This window comes from Watersipora subatra, chromosome 2 (assembly GCF_963576615.1).
Source record: "Watersipora subatra chromosome 2, tzWatSuba1.1, whole genome shotgun sequence".
Taxonomy (NCBI): domain Eukaryota; kingdom Metazoa; phylum Bryozoa; class Gymnolaemata; order Cheilostomatida; family Watersiporidae; genus Watersipora; species Watersipora subatra.
In genome coordinates this window covers 63489016-63511319 of record NC_088709.1, presented here as the reverse complement: position 1 = coordinate 63511319, position 22304 = coordinate 63489016, and the positions used below count along the sequence as shown (strand labels likewise).

Sequence of the window (22304 nt, the reverse complement as noted above, 5' to 3'; positions counted from 1 at the left end):
GATAGCTGCTGGCGGAACAGTAACTTATTTATACACGCACTTCTATGCAAGAATTGTTTTTATTTATTCAACCTATTCAGAATTTCTATTTTGTTTTCTCAGTTCGTATTAATTGTATCATTACCGAATCATCTTTTATTGTAATCGTAGCAAAACAGACCCAATTTAGCTATTACTTGCTAAGTATTTCACTGTTACATCTAAACCCTTTTATAGTCGTTTTATTTTTTTAATTTATTTGACCTGCACGAAACGTTTTCCTCATGATATGAAGTTTAAAAGTTGTTTGACAAAGTTTAAAAATTGTTACAGTTGTTTTTATAGTTAGAATGGCAAATGTTGTTATATGTTGAATACAAATCAATTTTCTGTCCACAGACTTTTTTTATTACCTTGGCAACGCCGGGTTGTACAGCTAGGTTTTTTTAGCTTATACATCTTTCCTTCTAAACCTAACCAATTAGTTTTTCATAATTAATTTCACATTTTACAACGAACATTTGTAAGATTACTGTAAGATTTATCGTGTAAGATTACAAGTACTCCTTATTCCTTACTCTCTTATATTTACATACATTTATTTACATACTTAGAGAAATATAGATATAGACTTACATTCTCTTATTACATTTATAAACTTCTTATAACTTTTGAAGTTTATAATATAAGTTTTTAAAATTTGTTTCATCGTCGTTATCATTTCAATTTGTATTCTTTTAAACATAATTTGAGTATCAAGTTTGAAGTATAAACATTATTCATTTTCTTATCACTGTTATTATTACTTGGTTAGTTTTCGATCTTTATTATTAATATTAATTTTTCATTCAACCATTTTTGGCAGACATCGTTCTAATAAAATTTCAACTACAAAATACCACCATATTCTGTCATAATTTTTAGTACCGTAGTATTCAAAGTTTTGATGGATAGCTTCTGGTGGAACAGCAACCTTCGTATATCCACACACTTCTATGCAAGAATTGCTATTATTAATTCAACTTGTTCAGAATTTCTATTTTGTTTTCTCAGTTCGTATTAATTGTATCATTACCGAATCATATTTTATTGTAATCGTAGCAAAACTGACTTAATTTAGCTATTACTTGCTAACTATTTCACATTTAAATCTAAACCCTTTCATAATTGTTTTATTTTTTCAATCTATTTGACTTGCACAAAACATTTTCCTTATGATATGAAGTTTGAAAGTTACAGTTGTTAGACGAAGTTTGAAAACCTTTACCGTTGTTTTTATTTTCTCTCAAATTATTTCAACTACACAAAACTACACTTTTCTTATGATATGTAGTTTGAAAGTTAGAATGGCGAACGTTGTTATATGTTAAATACAAATCAATTTTTTGTACCAAGACTCTTTTATTACCTGGGCATCGCCGGGTAGCACAGCTAGTATAGTTATATAACCATAGATAACTAGACCATTTTTAGAAGAGAACTATAAGCGGCCTACTCTCTGATGATAAGTAACCAAAAGAAAACAAATTTCTATAACTAAACAACTAATTATATATGCTGTTAATCAAAATAACCTTGTTGCTGAAATTATTGCTTTTTTTGCTGATTTAGTATTGCTTTTATTAAAGTAATATGTATTTTTATTTACAATATTTACTTTTTTTCCAAAATGAGTCCAAACAGGTTTCCTGGTTTCACTCACGGGTCCACAGGCTATATAACAGCTATAATTATGAATGACAAGAGCGACACGAGTATCTCTTTCTGCCTCAGATGTCACAAGCTAGTGAACCTCATGAAAGCCTATTGAAAGCCTGTGCTTCTGTTTAGTACCCTATTTCATATTGCCTCTCAGTTACAGAGCAAGCAAATTGATAGAATTAAGGCTATCAGCTTCATAATTAGAAAAATGATAGTATAGCAAATTTTAAAGCAACTTTACAAATGCTAAATGCGGTAGCCAGCTAGTAGACGCAGACGGTAACTAGGCTCGGTAACTAAGCTCGACAGCCTTTGCTTCTGATTAAGCGCAGTTTGTAGGCATTAAAGAACAAGGATAATTGCATGCTGTTTATTCATGCTATAAGTTATTGTCCAGAGGGAACTGGTTAGTTTAATCCCCATTCATTGTGTTTGACACTGAGTCTTGTTTGTTAGTAATAAAAGCTAGGCAACGGCGTCATCATATTTACTTACCGCCTGTCGCGTAGTCATATTTACTTACGCCGTTACAAAGATAATGAAAGTGACTTGAATTTTGAACTCCACCAATAAGGCGCACGCATTTGTTTACGTCACCGTTGCTTAGATATAAAGTGGAGCGCTTTTAGCCCAACCTAACCACTAGCTGTCTTGCGTGACTATAACTGTACCTAGCAAGCCGCTGTTTACTCATTAAAGAACTCCTCAACTTCATCTAAAATCATGGTAAGCTGCTAACATTAGTTATCAAGTTCCATATTGCAACCGGTTGGTGTGAGCCTAGTTTATGAATTTGCTATTCCTTTGGTTAGCAATGTTTTTTCTACTTGGTTATAGCGTGAGTGTATCTCTATCCACGTCGGACAAGCTGGTTGCCAGATCGGTAACGCGTGCTGGGAGTTGTACTGCCTTGAGCATGGAATCCAGCCAGATGGTCAGATGCCCTCTGACAAGACCATCGGAGGTGGTGATGATTCCTTCAACACCTTCTTCAGCGAAACTGGCGCTGGCAAGCACGTGCCAAGAGCTGTCTTTGTTGACTTAGAGCCAACTGTTGTCGGTGAGTTGTCTCTTTATTGTTTTTATATTTGCTTTGTAGATTTGTTTCCAAACCGCTCACTTAGTTAATATATATGAATATACAATATTTGAACTCGTTACTAGATGAGGTTCGAACTGGCACCTACCGACAGCTGTTCCACCCAGAGCAGCTCATCACTGGCAAAGAAGATGCTGCCAACAACTACGCCCGTGGTCATTACACCATTGGCAAGGAGATTGTCGACCTCGTCCTCGACCGAATCAGGAAGCTGGCTGACCAGTGTACTGGACTCCAGGGATTCCTCATCTTCCATTCCTTCGGCGGTGGCACTGGATCCGGTTTCACTTCTCTGTTGATGGAGCGTCTCAGCGTTGACTACGGCAAAAAGTCAAAGCTTGAGTTCGCTGTCTACCCAGCTCCTCAGATCTCGACTGCTGTTGTTGAGCCATACAACTCCATCCTAACAACCCACACCACCCTTGAGCATTCCGATTGCGCTTTCATGGTCGACAACGAGGCTATTTATGACATCTGCCGACGAAACCTTGACATTGAGAGGCCAACCTACACCAACCTAAACAGGCTGATTGCCCAGATCGTCTCTTCCATCACCGCTTCTCTCCGATTCGATGGTGCCCTCAACGTCGATCTTACTGAGTTCCAGACCAACTTGGTGCCCTATCCCCGTATCCATTTCCCTCTGGCCACCTATGCCCCAGTCATCTCTGCCGAGAAAGCTTACCACGAGCAGCTCTCCGTTGCTGAGATCACCAACGCTTGCTTCGAGCCAGCCAACCAGATGGTGAAATGCGACCCACGTCACGGCAAGTACATGGCCTGCTGCATGTTGTACAGAGGTGATGTCGTTCCCAAGGATGTCAATGCTGCCATTGCCACCATCAAGACCAAGAGAACCATCCAGTTTGTAGACTGGTGCCCAACCGGTTTCAAGGTCGGCATCAACTACCAGCCACCAACGGTTGTGCCAGGCGGTGACCTTGCCAAGGTCCAGAGAGCTGTCTGCATGTTGAGCAACACCACTGCCATCGCCGAGGCATGGGCCCGTCTTGACCACAAGTTCGATCTCATGTACGCCAAGCGTGCCTTCGTCCACTGGTACGTTGGAGAGGGAATGGAGGAAGGAGAGTTCTCCGAGGCCCGTGAAGATTTGGCCGCTCTTGAGAAGGACTACGAAGAGGTCGGTGTTGATTCCGTCGAAGGCGAAGGAGAAGAAGAGGGAGAGGAATACTAAACAGTTCTACATCCTCTATCGAAATGACAACATCGTGGCACGGCTCGGATGTTGCTTTGGCTTTGTATTGTATAATAATTTTATGCAGTATTTTGCTTTACAATGTTCATGTTCCATGTAAAAATCTTGTCATCTCAATAAACTTACAATAATTATAAAATTGTGGCATTCTATGGTGTTGCACTACAAAATCTAAAAGCATACGTGGTATCATCTTGTTATAGATAATTACCTCCTAGTGTGTATGTTGAAGCTTGCATGGCTTGCATCTGCCTAAATTTTTAGATTTTTCTTTTGCAAGCTTTTGATATCCTGTGCTGTAGTACGTAATCGATGGGTTTTTAGTTGTACGTTCTCGCGTCTACCAATACTCACCTGGAAAGATTGTTTAAACAAAGATCAACTTGCTTCATGGATTATTTTGGTGAATGCCAAGCTGGGATTGTGTCTACGAGCAAGTTGGATATATAAATGTAGCCAGTATTATAGCGCAGTGAAAAATAAGAAAATTGCTCAGGTTCTTTTTGACATAGATTAGTGGTCGCAATTTAATTTTATGCATTTTAACATTTTCCAAAACACACAGGCTTTTTAAGAAACTGAATGCCTGAGTAGCAAATGAGTTCAAGAAATTGTTTTGAATCAAATTTCAAAAACAGATGTATACGTTTCACAAAAATCTCTCATTCCTCCAGTGTTAGATGTTTGTGTTCCACAAGAATCTTTATCGCTCCAGTATTATTTCTAGTTTATATAAATTGTTTTCTCAGATGTACTGCCAGAAGCTTTGCATAAGCAGATGATACTGTCTTTGTGAGTTATCACAAATATTTGCACATTTTTGAAGCAAATTGCAATCTCACCGAGCAAATTCTCAGTTTACAACTAATTTACAAAAGTGGTATCACTTTTTAAACATGATTACTTTTGATGTAAAGTAATTCAGATTGAGCCGAATAATTCAGATACTTTTGTGTGACTTCAGCCAACTCAATTAATGTCTATTTCTGAGTAAAGATTTAAGATATAAATGTTGATTTTACGTCAATAAAAGGTTTCGAGGTCTTCATGGTTTGTGTTTTCATTTTTTACATGACCGTGATGCGGGAACCGCAGGCTTCATGTGACGGTATGGGTTGACTGGGTGCCACAATGGTATCACTAATTGGGCAGCTGCCTTTCTCTCTCATCATTGATATCTGCAACTTGAACGTGATATTGATATCACGTTCAAGTTGCAATCTTACGCGCCTCCATTCTGTCCTGTCTCGTTACCGAAGAATACCTATAAATGTTATAATTGCACTTTCGCTTGAATCTGAGCATTCTAACTGCAATCAAGTTTAGTTGATTTTAATCTTGAAACATCTTTGCAGCTGAATCACTTCAAACATCAAAAACAATAACAAACAATAGAAAAATACCGACACTTTCTGATAAAATCTACTAAAATTTTGTGTAAGTTCATTTTTAATTTTGATTATATTTAGAATCCTTATCGTATTCAACTTTACTAGCTGAATAACTTCTGATGATATATAGCAGTCATGTCCAAAATCCGGCCCGGCGCCCATATGCGGCCCATGATCAATTTTTATCAGGCCCGCATGTTAAGTAATTGCCTCCACTATGAACACATGGGCAAGAGAGGACAACTCCTAAATGTGACCATTATATGTTTACTATTTTTATCCCACAATCATCTGTACGTCCCTCTCATCCTGTATAAATTATGAAAGCAATACATTATAATCTAAGCTCACACTATTTTATATGCGACTTCCGCTCTGTTACATTTCGAGAAAATAACAAGTGTCTAGCTTGTGGTCCTCAGTCTAATTGATCGAAATTCTCCAAGTTGGCCAACAATTTATCGATGGACTGCAGGCTACGTGTAAACAAGAGCGAAATTGCTTAGGAGCATTTGTTCGAAATGTAACAAAAAGATGATCGCATATAAAATAAAAGTTAGAATAACAAACATGAATACTGGCATATCAAACATGGTTCGCGGTGGGATAACAAACATGCGTGTTGCGCAATACAAAACATAAAGGTTAGCGTACTAAACATGCAGGTTAACATAGTAAACATGAATCTTGACATGTAAAACATGTGAACTGACATACTAAACATGTAAGTTGACATACTAAACATGTTTTTGTAGTGTGAATATCACAAAACTTTACAAATGCACTCCATAGTTATACTGTCTGTAATGACACTTTGATTAAAATAATATGTAATAAATACGCAATTCTGCTTTTATGTAGAAGCTGAAGGTACATTTACAATGCTTTTATATTATGTCTTTCACTGCTAGATTTCTGTATTACATATCACTTAGTTAAAACTATGTCTCGCGCTTTCCTGCACATAATCCTATACTTCTAAGAAGAACGAACAGCAAACAAATTCAAAGTCAACAATGGTTTCTATTGCTGCACGGTAAAAGATTGGTTTGCAGTTATAGAATTTTAGACCAGATTTGGTGACATAACATATAAATATATAAAAATAAAATCTACAAATATGTTCCTAAGTGCAACAACTGCAAATTAAACTGTACTTTGTATGCATGTACATAAACTATAAAAGAAACGAACGACTTCGTACCTATTATCACCTCAAAATCCAATTTTCCAATTTCAATTTTATTTGTAATGATATAGATCTTTATGATTGTTTATACTAAATACCTACTGAGCAGGCAATCAAAATTTAAAAGCTGCAGTGTGTGCTCAGATGATAAAACTTTGTGTTCAACACTGTGCTGACCAAATCAGTGTACTTTGTATGCGTCTAGCATATATGATGTGTTATACAAATAATACATAACATAACAGATATGTTATAAAAAGAAACAGATATCCACCTGCCTATCAGCTCCCTAAAAGCCTGTTTGCCAATATCCATTCCATTTGTATTGCTGTAGATCTTTATAGTCATTTGTTTTAAGTATTTACTGAACCAGCAGTGAGATTGTAAAAGCCGCAGTCTGCGCTCAAACGATAAAACATTGTGTCTGACGTAGAGTTGACCCTAGCAGTTTGCCAGCACACCCACGCCATTGTACTTTACGCTGGGCATAGTCACTTGTAGTACTGTATTTTCTTACATGTAGGTTCATTAGTTCTTTTACAAAGTTATTGTTATGTCAGCTCATCTAAATCCATTTACACATCTCTTATAAAACAGAACTAGCTATTGAAAATTATTTTCTGGCTGAACTTAGGGATTTGTTTTTAAAGCTAAGCAAATGTTGAGCCAGGATAATACATGGATGGGTGACCGCCTTGGAATCCCTGGTGCTGTAGACTCGTATGCTTTTGCCATTGCGATCTTATCATTTCAAAATTGAAAATAGAAAGTTGCAACCAGAAATTACTTTAGAATCGCTTGAGATTATCTTTTAGCGAAAAGGTTATCATTTTTCAAATTTATCCAATCAGCCGAAGCTAATAATTCTAGGATTAGAAACAAGGCTAATATCAAGAGATTTAGCAGACTAAGCAGAACTGTGGTTCATTTTTTTTGTTTTACATGCAGTAATATTGTTTTGCTGCGTTAAGTATTGTTAGCAGCCATGGTTCAGTGGTTAGGACGCCGATTTATGATCAATAAGTCAGTGGTTCAAGCCACATAAGGACCATTGGTGATACTAGAAAAAGCATCTAACTAAAATCGCTGTGCCAAGTTGGGTGTCAGCGACAAAACCGGCATCTCCAAAGTTACAGTACAAGGCAACAACTTTCTAACAAGAATTGACACAAACAGTAAAATAAAACAGATTAATAATGAAATCTCTTGCACAAATTTAGCACAAAAAGTACAAATCAGTACAAAAGGAGCAAGCAACTCCTACACTAGTTTAAACTTTTTTTGCATCAGTAGTAGAGTAGGAAATTACCTGCTCATAAAAAATCAACAAACGTGATAGCAGAGTAATGGCTCATGTATTTGTAAACACTTGTCAATATAAATCAAAATTTAAAAACATACTATGCAGTGTTTCCCAGAAACAGAACATTGTTTTGCTAGGTTGAAAAATATGTATAAAAATATGAATTTCTTGCTAGAAGACAAATTTATGTGCACTCTGGCTAAGATTTAATGGCAATGTTTCCTGCTATTGTTAATATTTGGATCTATATAATTTATAATATTTACTATAATATTTATTTGAAAATAGCTTTATCTTGCTAAACCTGTTAACTAGGGTTGCTGGGGTGCAGAAAGTTGACAATCTTGGTTTGGAGTTGTCTGCTCATCATCATAAAATTCGTTTTCCGGTGTTGGAGCTAAAATGGAATAAAAATATATGTTGCTTAAACGGTAATGATGAAATTAGTAGTTGCCTTCCCTTATAAAAAACAAGTTTCAAAGTTAATGCGTCAATAACTATAAAGCAGTTACACAATTATATTAACAACTTTTTGAATGATTCATTTTATACAAAAAGTTGTATTGTATAGTTCTGATTCAGCTCTGTTACCTCTCCTTAAGTAGCAAAAGGGTTTTAGAAGCAAATTCCTGACTTGTTTTAATGTTTGATAATAAGTTAATAAAGAGGAGAATTGAATTTTAAATGCAATTAAATTATCTTCTCTTAAATAAGTCCCACAATCTTTAAAGGTTGACTTGCAACAAAATTCACATTACAGTTATTTGACATCAAAAGATTCACCATGTCTTACTCTGTTGTGTTGTAGGCGCCAAATATGTGGGATTGTGATTACAAGCTCTTAAAAGCTAAAAAAACGAACAGTTAATCGCAGCCACACGAGATCGCCGTAGTTTGGATTCTCTCTCGAAAACGGCTCAAATGTGACGTAACTTGGTAGATGGTTTCTGTTTACACTTTCATGCAACCTTATTCGTCGAAATACTTTCACAAACATACTTTACGTATTCAATAAAACCATGTCTATTGTTCTTACGCGTCTGTTTTATTGTCATTGTAATGCTGTCACTTTTAGCAGTCATATCTTATAACTTACCGTAAAAATTCATTTAATTTTCCAACCTTACCTCAAAGGAGTACATATCATTGTTTGATAATCATAATGAACCTGTTGGTCCCCTGTGATAATCGAAAAGTGCAGCAAAAATTATTTGCAAAGTATTGGGTCACATGATCAGATTACGACTTGACGATTAGATCAAGCCGAAACGGAACTGAAAAGCAGCGAGCATCTATATTTGATACGGGGTTTTCGGTAAAACTCGGAGTGTTTGCCATAAATTAGTGCTACGATAAGTTTTATATTGAGCTTTTTATTAGCCTTTCAATTCACGTGATAACATCACGTGACAAGACAATAGCCAAACTGTCATGACTATGTCAGAGAATTAAACAGATTCCAATCTACGGCGACGTTTCGTTTATGAGCTTTTAAGAGCTTGTAATCGCATTTCCACATATTTGGTACCTACAACACAACAGAGTAAAACATGGTGAATCTTTTGATACCAAATAACTGTAATGTGAATTTTGTTGCAAGTCAACCTTGTTTAAAGCAATTTTTATTATAATAAAAAGCTGTATTTGTCAATCCATCTGTCTGAAACCATACTTAGAGTGTTAGGAAAAAAAGGCAACGCACAGGAGTTGAACTCATATATCTGGCTGTGCAACCAAGAGAGCTAGCATTGGCGTCACTAGAACCTTGCAACATCTAGAAATAATTATGCGCATACTGATTACATACGTTGAGATCTCACAAGACACGGGACTGCCAGAGAACTAGTATATATAACTGTTGCAGTTGTAGATCTGTAAAAGATAAAATATTTACCTGATGGAACTGGATCAGCTGTTGTAGCTTGGTAGCCTTCCGAGTTGACCTGATTGACCGGCACAGTTCCAGGGTAAATTTTACGCTGCTGTTGGTTCGAGTGGACTGGGAGGCAGCAACTACAGACAGCTCCACAGCAGAGTGCGGCGCTCCATATTGTGATTACCAGCTCAGCAATAGAAATCAGCATCAGTAGACCATTAAGAGTCAAAGCACCATTTGTTGCCTGCAAGCAAGTTGAGCAGTCTGTTTTAAAAGAGATTCTCATTTAAGTTCAAAGATAAGATAATTTCAAACAAACTGGTGCAAGTATTAGCCAACTATTCTCATGTCAAAGATCAGCTAATATCAGCCAGATATCACACCGTATCAAATATCACCCAATATCAGCCAAATATCATATCATATAAAACATCAGCCAATATCAGCCAAATATCATATCAAATATCAGCCAAGATCAGTCAACTATCGTATCAAAAATCAGCCAAGAAATTCTCAGATATATTCCACATAAATCAGCTCAAATATCAGTCTATCAGTCTAAAGAGCATTGGCCTATTATTATTAACGGTACAGAGTATAAATAAATAACTAAATACTGAATAAAAATGTTCATCAAATGTTTATCATGTTCAGGACATTTCAAAACACTTTTGCTTGCTGGTTATTGATGCATAGTGTTTACTCATACTGCTTAGCCTTAGTTCTACAACTAGTGAGAAACACACCATAATCCTATTTAAAAAATTAACACTTACTGAGCAAAAATTGGAGCTGTAGCTTCCACAGCCAGAAGTATTTAAAATCAGGCCAATAAAAGCCAACGCAATTAGTGTTGGAAAGAATAGGGTTGAGCTGATGATGTTAAGGACCATAGTGGAAGTGATCTACAATAAAATCAGATTATTTACATGTATATGTACAAATACTACATATTGTTACTATGTTTGATTACAGCTATTTTAAAAATATAAAACAATTCTAAAATAGAAAATACTTGGAACTAAGTAGACCTAATTCACAGCTACAAATAGGCTTTGCAGCCTCAACTATTACCAAAAGCACAAGAAGATGATATATTTGGACTCAATAGGCCTCATTGTTTGGTCTAGTTTGTACTAAAAATAAAACACATCTTCAGTTTAATCCATGATATTTAAGTTTCGCTTTGATTAGGCAAATTTCAGATTTCATTGCTGAAATGTTTAACACCGTTGAGTGCCCATACCGATCAAAATTTTATTTATTTCCAATTATTGCTCTAACAAAAAATTACAACAATAATTTTACTGATGATAAAGTACAACTTCAATAGCAAATTTTAAATTTTGAAATTTAATAAAGTCCATCTGCACTGTAATACTCATATACGAGGTAAATATTAATCTAAGAGACAACAAGAGTTTAACGAAACAGTACATATATGGAAAACATAATAGTATTCATTTCGGTAATCTGAAATCTGAATATAATGATTGTTATAGTCTTACATCATATTCAGGTACACTACTCTTTGATGGAAAACTACTTACCCAACCTTCAGTATTATACTTGACAGCACCGAGTCCAATTCCTCCAACAATAATAAACTGTAAATAAAGTGAAAGTTAGTAAAATATGTGTTAATGTTCCTTTTTTACTTACAGCTTCAAAGTTCCGCAAGAGTGAATAACATAGCCTGATGCAAGCTTACTTTCATATTTATTTGAGAGAGTTTATGTTCAAAGCCTCAGATCTGGTGCATAAACTAACCTCACGTGTAGTTAAAGTGGTGGTCAGTAGTTCAGTGTCTTCAGTGTTGTAACCTAATTAGAACTTTTGTGGAAATGTACTTTAGGTTGTTGAATCTGTCGCAAGATTCAATGTCAGAAGTGTTCAGTTCAGTCTATTGTTATTCAATGTTGTTGGCAAACAAGTGTACCAAAAGTTGGACAAAAATTAGAGCTGTGAAACTATGTACTCACTACAAAATTACTTGTGCAACAGCATAACTAGCATTACAGCATAACCAAACTAATTTTATTCAGAATGTTTTATATACAAATATATATATTTAAGTATATGTACAATATGTACATGTAGTAACTGTTATATACCTTAAGTACTTATCTTGAATGGGATATGTATATCCCAACTCAAGATTAGCACTCAAGATATATCTAAGGTGCCTAAGATAGGCTTGCCAAAACAAGTACTCTATCTAAATTTTTTTAGTTTTCATTTGTATTATGAAACATTTACATTTTCTAGAAACCCAACTAAATATTCGATTGTAAATAAAAACCCTATTAGAATTTAGGCTACATACCAAGTTGAGTTGAACTTCAATAGTGTTATCTTGTTTTAACTTATAAAATAATTTCATTCGCTTCGTAGAAAGTTTTGCCCTTGTTCAAATGGGGTATAACATAGCAATAAATTTTAAAACTACTGGAAATGGAAATTTTTATTAACTAACATAACTAACATAACTAGCATAACTAACATTACAGCGTAACTAAACTGCACAGAGCTTCAGCTTGGAGCCATTTTTGTATAAAGGCTCATCTTTAGCTAAACTTAAATTATGTGTTTTGGAAAAGGAATTAATTCTCAAAATAATGGTAACAGCTCCAGAGCATTAATTAGATTACGTTAGTGTGTTATATGCTAATATGTCTGTTTCAGATTTGCTACAAGCATTATTATTATCTCTCCTTAGACTAACAAGCTTAGCTTTTCATCACAAGCTGTGAGAGTATTTATGACTTCAGCTAATATAAACAGTTTATTTTCTAACAATATTCATTAGCTGGTTTGTGAGGCCACCTGAAAAGATTACTTGAGAAGGTGCAAGTGTTCAACATAAGGAATACCTGAATTAACAAATGCTATATGATTCATAACAGGTAGTCATTAATATCTCACCTACTTAAACTGGGGCAAGTTGTACTAGTATTCGGAGCAGATCTCCTAACAATTGGCAGTGTTTTAGGATCTAGTTTAGATGTACGTATGCACAATCGGATGAATTAAACAAATAAAGTGAACACCAACTAACGAGAACTCGATTCATTGTCACCATCCATTCATCCAAACCAGATACTAGAACAATGTTAATATGTTATGTTAGTTTCATATCAACTGGGTTGCTGCCTCAGAAAGGAAGCACGTGTTTTCAAATTTTGTTTGTTTCAAGCTTAACCATACAAGAACCAAATACAGGCAGCAATCATCACAATTTGGTTGACCTTGGCAGCAAGAAGACAAGTAGCAGAGTACAAACTTTATTGGTTTGTGAGGACTAGAGGAAGCAAATGCACTTGGAAAGCTTTATGAGATTCAATAGATGTAAAATCTAATTTGAACCCACTTTTCTACCACAAACAAAGCTCGTATATACATGTATTGTATTTCTTGCAAATAAAATGATTTTTTCTAACTTTTCCTCATTGTGAATTTTTCTTTTTTTTAATATAAGATGTTTCTTCTAAATTTTAAGATTATTTAATGCAGAAACAAAGTTTCTTATTCTTTATATTATCTGGATTAGCTCGGAACTACCACCGATCCAGGACTAACTTGGAAGAAGGTGGAGCCGGAGCACTCAATAAGCAGTATATAAAAGCCAGGCAGAAGGAGCAGACCGTCAAGTTACTTTGCACTTTTTTGATTATGCATGCTATTCTCCGTATTTCAAGCAAAGCAAATATACACCTATTGATTGAAACATACGCCGTTGTTTTTTCTAGCTATAAGTGCAGAACCAGTAAAGGTGTTCGTGTACATCTTTGACACAGTTATTAATAGATGAACAGTAAGCATCAAGTCTCCAACTTTTCAAAGTTTAATTATTATTACTAGTTGTTTTATTACTAACAGGCTGAAGAGAAAGATGAGTAAACTGGAAATTTAGAATTATAATAAGATTACATGAAACTAATCTGAAATTAAAATGAAATTATTTTATTTTAATTAAAATTAAAATGAAATTATATGTGTATTTTAATTTTGTTTATCTCTTTTGCAAAATAACTCACTTTCTATTTATATACTTACAATTCACAATTGTATTGTTTTTATGGCTAGTGTTATGAGCAGACAACTCTAGCACATAGACAGATCGTAAACATTATCATTGACCATAATGACTCACATAGGCTCCACTCCATATGCCATAGCTGATGATGGAGAACAACGAATAAAATGCGATTGCTTCAACAGGTAGGAGAATGATTCCAATCAGCATACAAAATCCCCCCATTACAAATTGAGCAATTGACAATCTGTAACAGAACAACCTCTCCTTAGATTATCAAAATATAAACATCTGTAATTTATAGGCATTTGAACAAGTCTGTAATGTGGAATTCTTTTACATAGGAACAATAAAATTAATTATCAAAACCCTTGAAAATTTGCAAAACGTTACACAATTTTGTTGTAAATATAAAAAATACATGATAGCATACAACCATTTAAGAGAAAATGGTTTGATGAGCACTTTTTAATAGCAGTTATTATTTGGTTGAGTTTCCTTTATAAATTTTGCTCATGCGCAAAAAACCTTTTTATTTTAATACCTCTTCTCATAATATTATTTCTTACCACCTTTTAATTTAGTTACATTTTAGCATTTCTGCATATTTATCTAAGTTATTCTCTTTACTCTATTTTATTTTGCTCTGTTTAAGAGAATTGAGAAAAGCTATAATTCCTAACGTCTGCATTTTGATGCCTTTCTTCTATAAACCATTTGTGACACTTGGTAAATATTTGGTTGAGTTTGATTTATTTACTTGTAATTTATTTATTGGATAACTTTAGCTTATGTCATTGACTTTATATTTCTGAAGTTGTAGAAAAATAAATAGTTAATTTATTACTGAAGCAAAAATATTTATATTTCATAATAAAAATTAGTTTATAAAAATGTAGCTGCTCAAAAGATTCTTCTTCTTTGTTATATTTTATCTTTTAGGTATTCACCAATCAGCTACCATTGTTTAAGGTATTTACTAATCAGCTACAAGTGTTTAAAGGTTGACTTGCAACAAAATTCACATTACCTTTATTTGATATGAAAAAATTCCCCATGTCTTACTCTGTTGTGTTGTAGGTGCAAAATATGTGGAAAGGTGATTACAAGCTCTGAAAAGCTCAAAACGAACAGAAAATCGCAGCCTCACAAGACCGCCGTAGTTTGGATTCCCTTTTCAAAACGGCTAAAATGTGATGTAGTTGTGAGAGATGGTTTCTGTTTACACTTTCTTGCAACCTTATTTGTTGAAATATTTTCACAAATATACTTCACGCATTCAATAAAACTATGTCTATTGTTCTTACGCGTCTGTTTTATCGTCATTGTAATGCTGTCACTTTTAGCACTGATATCTTATAACTTACCATAAAAAATCGTTAAACTTTTTAACCTTAGCTCAAAAGAGTACATATCATTGTCTGATAATCATGACGAGCCTGTTGGTCACCTGTGATAATCAAAAAGTGCTGCAAAAATTACTTGCGAAGTATTGGGTCACATGATCAGAGAACGACTTGACGATTGAATAATGCAAAAATAAAACTGTAAAGTAGCGAGCATCTATATTCGATACGGGGTCTTCAGTAAAACCCAAAGTGTTTGTCATAAACTAGTACTACGATAAGTTTTATATTGAGCTTTTTATTGGCCTTTCAATTCACGTGAGAACATACGTGACAAGACGATGACCCAATTACGTGGTTACATCATCGAAATAAAGAGATTCTAATCTACGGCCGCTTTTCGTTTTTGAGCTTTTAAGAGCTTGTAATCACATTTCCACATATTAGGCACTTACAACACAACAGAGTAAGACATGGTGAATCTTTTTGATACCAAATAACTGTAATGTGAATTTTGTTGCAAGTCAACCTTTAGTGTTTAAGGTATTCACCAATCAGCTACAAGTGTTTAAGGTATTCACCAATCAGCTACAAGTGTTTACGGTATTCACCAATCAGCTACAAATGTTTAAGGTATTCACCAATCAGCTACCCGTGTTTCAGGTGTTCACTAATCAGCTACTATTGTTTAAAGTGTTCACCAATCAGCTACAAGTGTTTAAGGTATTCACCAATCAACTACTAGTATTTAAGCTATTCACCAATCAGCTACCAGTGTTTAAGGTATTTACCAATCCGCTACCAATGTTTAACCTCATAACAAATTAGTTAATCAAACAAGCTACTCACCCTTTCATCAGGGTTAGGGCTGTTCTTTTCAGTTTATAACCCTCTCTTTGAGTATTCTCTGTGACAATTTTAACACCAGGCTGTGTAGGTACCTGTTGCTGCGGTGGTTGTTGTGATAGTTGCTGTAGTGGTTGCTGTGGTGACTGTGATGGTAGCAGGGGTGGTTGCTCTGGGGGTCGCTCTGGTGGTTGTTCTGGTAGTTGGTCTGGTGGCTGTGATGGTAGTTGTTGGGGTGAGTGTTCTGGTGGCGGTGGTGGTGATTGCTGTTGTGGTTCCTGTAGTGCTTGCTGTGGATGCTGTAGTGATGGCTGTGGTGGCTGCATTTGCTGTTGCTGATCCTGTTCCATTATAACTTATTGGAGACTCAGAAGTGAAACTGTATCTAAAAACCAATAAACTCAATAGTTTGTGTTTTCTTCTTAATATCGTTCTTTTACGTTGAATACTATAACATTATGCCAGAAAAATTGACTTCTCATTTTAGTGTTAAAGTTGAACAAAATAACAGTTAGTTGAGTGCCATATTAAAGACAACAAATGTATTTGAGTTAAGATAGTAAAAATGAAGAATTACCTTCAACTTACATGAAGATCAGAAAAACCAGGCTGATCATTTAGTAATTGAAGTTCAGATCAAACTCTTTTTAAGGTTCCAGCAAAATAATTAATTTATTTTGATATTTTTGACAAAATCTTCCTTTGACAAAATGGTTCCATTAAAAACTAAATAGCTAAAGCCTTATTCTATGTAATTATAAATACACATAAATAAAAAATGCTTACTCGTTTCTGTTACAAATGGTCAATAGATTGACGCAGTTCAAAATCTAAACATATTGTTTGCAGCTCTGTAAGTTGAATTATTTGAGCATTGGAAAGCTACTAGAAATAAAAGGATTGTAAATTAAAGACCTTTTTTACCTTGTCTAGATTGATTTTCCGTCAGCAGTCTTGTAGTAAATTTGACAGGACACCAAAATTCAAGAAATGAATAACAAGCTTTTTTGCATGAGCCATTTACATATCAAGCAAACTTATAGATTGTCTTAAAATGATAAATGTGATTTATATAGTCATACTAAAAGTTTAGCCTGCATATCTTTTGTTCTGCTAGCAATCGATTAATGATATTGGATACTATGTCCAAGCTTTGAAAACCTAGAAAGGATTGTAAAGCAAAGGCCCTTCTGACTTGCCCTAGGTTCATTACTTTTTGGCCATCTTGTATAAATTCTACACGATACTGTAGATGCATGAGAGGATTTATTGCTTGAGCTATCCTTTGCATATCAGATAAATTTACAGACAAACTTTTAAACTGTTACTAGAAGCTGCATATTTAATTTAAATTATCATACTAACTCTTTAACCCACATATCTATTGATCTACTGGCTCGAGACTAATGATATAGTATAACAAGAACTTACTAAATGAACGGTAAACATCACTTTCCATTTTCAGAACTTCAGCCCAGCAACTTGTATTGGCAATGCAACAACTTATTGATACAACGGCGGTGATTATGTTTAACCAATAACATGCATTGCTCAATAGTTCATTGTTGATCTGACCTTTATTGTAACATAATAACCTTGCTATTACAGCCTTTTTATACCAATAGGCTTACTTTACTTTGAGTATATTGGGTTGTGAGTAGACTGGCAGTCTGCACAAGTGCTAGTTTTTGTACAAGTGATCTGAATTCCTATTTTATGCTTATACTCGTAACAGACAAATTGTACCTCTGAGCTTGTATTATTATATCCTACCGTTTAGGTGTATATAACACATGTTATACTCTGGTCGTTAAATTAAATGTTCTTTATTTTTTGCTAAGTAATGTAGTAACACGGCTTTGTGAAATTTAATTTTGAGATATAAAATAAAGCAAAATTTTGAACCAAGTGAGTGGTTAAATCGTCTAAAGTCTCACCCTGAAGCTTCCAACCAACACTACCCCTTCTTCAACAACCATCACTTGGTATTTTTAATTCTGCTTGTCTACTTTTACGATTAGTTTAGAAAGCTTATATATTTGTCTTAACTTGTTAGAAATTATGGGAAAGTGTGTTTAATTTTGTATATCGTTGTTGTAATGCTGTATTTCCATCACTGAAGCTCTCCTTATTCAAACTAGTGTTTATTAACTGCTCGTACATATTTAATGGTTGTGTCAGTTTATTCTACACCACAAGAAACCTGAAGGTGTCAAAGTGAACTCGCGTTCATATGACAATTAGACAACCAAGATGATGTAAAAGTTGAGCAGATGCAAAGAAGACTCTAATTTGGCTGTTGTGACAAAACTTCAACAAATACAACTAATGATGACTTAGGAAGTTGACTTTAGATGAATCCAGAACATCAAATCCCAACTTTAAGAGCTATGGTGAACTCATAGCTTTATAAATGAGCTGTGAAATTATACAACAGGATAAACTCTAAGCTCTGAGAGCTCGGTGAATATATATGTTTTATGACGGTTGCATCATGATTGCTTGTACACACTATACCAAGTTTAATATATTATGTACTATTAGGACTGTTCTAGAAAATTCTAATGATTTATTGCTATACACAAACTGTAAACTATGTAAGCTGTATTAATTTGATTGTATAAAAACTTGTGCTACAGTGAGTTGTTGATGTAGTCTGTTTTTATTTGAGTCATATTAATATATTCATAACAATTGTAAAGCATTCATCAACTTACTTCAGTGAACGTACATACATGTATATAAATGTAAAATGCTGAAATACTAATACTAACAACTGCTGTTACTATGAGTCGTTGTAGTAGTTTGCTACTTTGGCAACAAACTATACGACTGCTATGATAGTATCATAGTTCACAGTATCATAATTTATGTTATAGGGAGTATACGTTATGCTGTACCTGATGAGCAGATTACCATTAAAGTATGGAATTGAGGATTGTTTCTCTTTTTCGTTCTTCATTTTTCAAACAATTAGCAAAATTATGTAGAGGCTTTTAATATTTCCAGTTGCCCAAAAACACTTAATGTTAAGTTTTTTAATATATGGGAATGAAAATGATGAGTTTTTTAAAAAGAGTTATCTACCCAAAATTCCAGGTTGAACATCATGTTAGTTATCCTATTTCTGAAATATAAAATGAGTTAATTTAAATGTTCAATATAATTTTAATTTATTACATCGATAGAATTCTGTGGAGCTCTGCGAAGGTAAAATATGATAGCAAACCATGATATTGTGAACTCATGGGTTTTGCTCTGAACTTTGAAATTATACAGCAGGACAAACTTTTGCACCAGGAGCTAAAGTTTCCTAGATAAATGTTTTCCGGAAAACTGACTGAAATATGCTACACTTAGCCTCTGCTCGATGCCAGTTAAAGCCACCATACTGAGACCAGTTTCCTCATTACAGTTCATGTACTTTATTAAATTAGCTAAATGTACTGTAAGATTCTTTGAGATCAAAACACAAGTAAGGTTGATACCTACACCTACAGACACTTAAAGTTACTGATATTAGTTATTTTACTGTTAGCATTATTGATTGGCTACTTCCTTTACAAACACTTGTAGTATTTCAAGTTTTGGTTATTTCAATAGGCTTTCAATTGCTGTAACTTGCTAAAAAGTTTTACAACAATTTATGGACCTTGAAACCAGAATTTTGAGCTATACAATGGCATCTAAACCAAATTAGCAGTAACTCTATTGGGTTATCAAGCATTTTTCTTGCTATTAACAATTGTTTCTTATCATATAGAAAGGCATGACAGTGTTTTCTACTGAGCGATAGAGCGCAATCTTACCATCAACAGTCTTATGTTTAGCACATTGTGTACCAGTAATAGTAAATTTTGAATGAGTAAATGTTACCAGCAGAAGATAACTCCAAGTTTATGGATTTACGTAGGCCTTAATCTCATTGAATGCGTACAGCTAATAATTAACGCTCATGCCTACCATAAAGAAAGACAGAGGGAATTCAAAGGCCTGAGGGCACACATAAGAAAGCGCTTAATAATTCCTTGAACAATTAGTCTATTGTGAATGTGCTAGCATTGCGTGGGTGAATGGCATGATAAATCTTTTTAAAGCCGCTGTCGCTAAGTCAGTCAGCAGTAAGTTATATAAATTTAAACAGTCTTTGAGCATGGAGCACAAGATAAGGACACCCATAACCTAGTAATCTAAATCTCACCTGTAGACAACAGGTTGGACTTCAATTCCCAAAAAAGGCCACCGATGGTAATGGAAATGATATCCAACCATAAATTACTCTCTGCAACTGGGCATGTCTGCAGTCGCTGAGGTGCCTTTGCCACTAGACTCAACCATGTCTGGCCAAGGTCACAAAGCCATTGTTTGTACAACAATGCTCCTAGGAACACACGCATCCTCTACTTGCAGTAAACTAAGCAGACATCATACCTGATCTTCAAGTGATTGCTCAGACACACATATGAGATAGACTAATATATACATACATGTAGATAGAGTAGAACAGATAGAGAGGAAGTAAGTTCAAGGTAAAACTTACCCAAGTAGTGATGAGTATTTTATGCAGTGGGAGGAGTTACATGTAGTTGTTTAACAATAGAAATAAAAAAACTACGACTCGCTATGTCCCTACCTTGGTTTCCTTTTAACCAAATTGTACGTGTTACTATAGACTAACTGTACTCTCCATGTCTATGTTTTAGTGTGTGCTGTTAAGCTAAGCAGACAACATACTCATCTTTGTGGGATCGCTAACCCATGAGATACGTACTCATGTTGACTATCAAATACCCCATGTCAAGGGATATTTATATTAACTATGAATTTGCAGTGTTTGCTCTCATACTGTTTTTACTTTGTTCTAAAATAGACTCAATCCAGCTATTTCATAAGATTCTTAGAGAATTATTGAAGTAGAGCTATACTAGCTTTATTCAAATCAACTTTCTTTAAGCATTGGATATATTCTTTGCTCTGTCTAGTAATGTTATTACCATTAATAAAATAGTTACAGTGTCTCTGCTCCCTAGTAGTAGTGTGTGACATTGATTTTTATAACTGAATATGAAACTTAAAACTCTGTAAGTATGCACCATGCTTTTGGCTCAGTAAAAGGAACTTCAGATGATAAATTTGCTTAAACTCGATTACATCTTTTTTGGTGTTACTATCTGTTCAGAGGCATAATAAATTAAAACTTTTTGTTATCTTGAAAAATCATTGAAGTTATGTTATAGAGATTATACATACACAAACTATTATACATGTATAAACTGCTATTGCATTTATCTAATGTAATAAGCATTGTCTAAAAGCTTCTTCATTATCTCTCCTTTATTGTAACATAATCACATTGTTATTGTAGCTATTTTTGTGGTAAATTTATCTCTGGTCACTTTGATCTGTAAAAAAAACATTTAAGCTATCTTATGTCAGATTCTCGACCAATTAGAATGATTTTGGAAAAGTACATATTATAATCTGAGCTTAGACTGTTAAGACTCGTGTTATCAAGTTAAGGAAAGCCATATACGTGTGACACCAGTTGTATAAAGCCCAGTCTAAAGTATTGGAGAACCTTCTAACCATATATTGTATTTTAAAACACTAAACAGCTGCCTTGCTAACTTACATGTATAATATGAACTAAGTCAAACTAGTTGGAGTTACCTGTGATTAAAGAAACTTGACATTTAGACAGCAAGTCAGCCTTTGTGATTGATACAGCAGGTAAATCAGTTCATATTTTAGACTTAGAAAAAGCAAACATCAAGTAAGATGCACACTGACATCCCCACAAACTAATTTTTACCTCACGGCTTCAAAGCCTCATTTTTAAAGCATTTTTCTGTTTGCAAAATGGCTAATAAAACTACCAGACCCTCTCGGACTTTCTATTCATCTATAATCTATATATCGGTAGACCTATAACCTATGAGCTAGTACATCCAACTCTAGTATTTGACAAATATCAAAGTGACTGATCACTCACCTCTCCTGCCCCTACTTGTATCTTGCAATGATTGACTAACAAACAACCGTAATGATTAGGTACAAAATAATCAATAATTAACACATGGCCTAAACAATATGCATTGATTGTACTGTGTGTTTTGTGCTCTACTGCACAAGCTGTAAAGCCTTATGAAAAACAGCGCATTATGATAGAACCACGTTTATATTAAAGCTCTGACAAGCGTTATAACCATTGCTAATATAAATTAGAAGTGACCTTTCATTGAGTAAAAAACCCTGCTAGTTGTATGACGATATGTTAGTGCACCCTGAAAGTGTTTTAGTAAAAATGATCAACAAATCAAAA

The 22304-nt window shown here is 34.4% G+C and overlaps 2 protein-coding genes across 2 annotated transcripts; one reads left to right on the top strand and one right to left on the bottom strand.

The window, feature by feature from the left end:
• Positions 1-2269: 2269 nt before the first annotated feature.
• LOC137386935 (tubulin alpha-1A chain-like) lies at positions 2270-4494 on the top strand. Its single transcript, XM_068073168.1, has 3 exons — positions 2270-2406; positions 2518-2740; positions 2845-4494. Exons 1-3 carry the CDS (start codon positions 2404-2406, stop codon positions 3972-3974), a joined length of 1356 nt encoding a protein of 451 aa, XP_067929269.1. The 5' UTR covers positions 2270-2403; the 3' UTR covers positions 3975-4494.
• Positions 4495-8021: 3527 nt separating this feature from the next.
• LOC137388437 (uncharacterized) lies at positions 8022-16332 on the bottom strand. The gene is made up of 6 exons (XM_068074923.1): positions 15986-16332; positions 13908-14037; positions 11305-11361; positions 10531-10659; positions 9773-9998; positions 8022-8275 (listed from the first exon to the last, which is right to left on the bottom strand). Exons 1-6 carry the CDS (start codon positions 16330-16332, stop codon positions 8190-8192), a joined length of 975 nt encoding a protein of 324 aa, XP_067931024.1. The 3' UTR covers positions 8022-8189.
• Positions 16333-22304: the final 5972 nt, after the last annotated feature.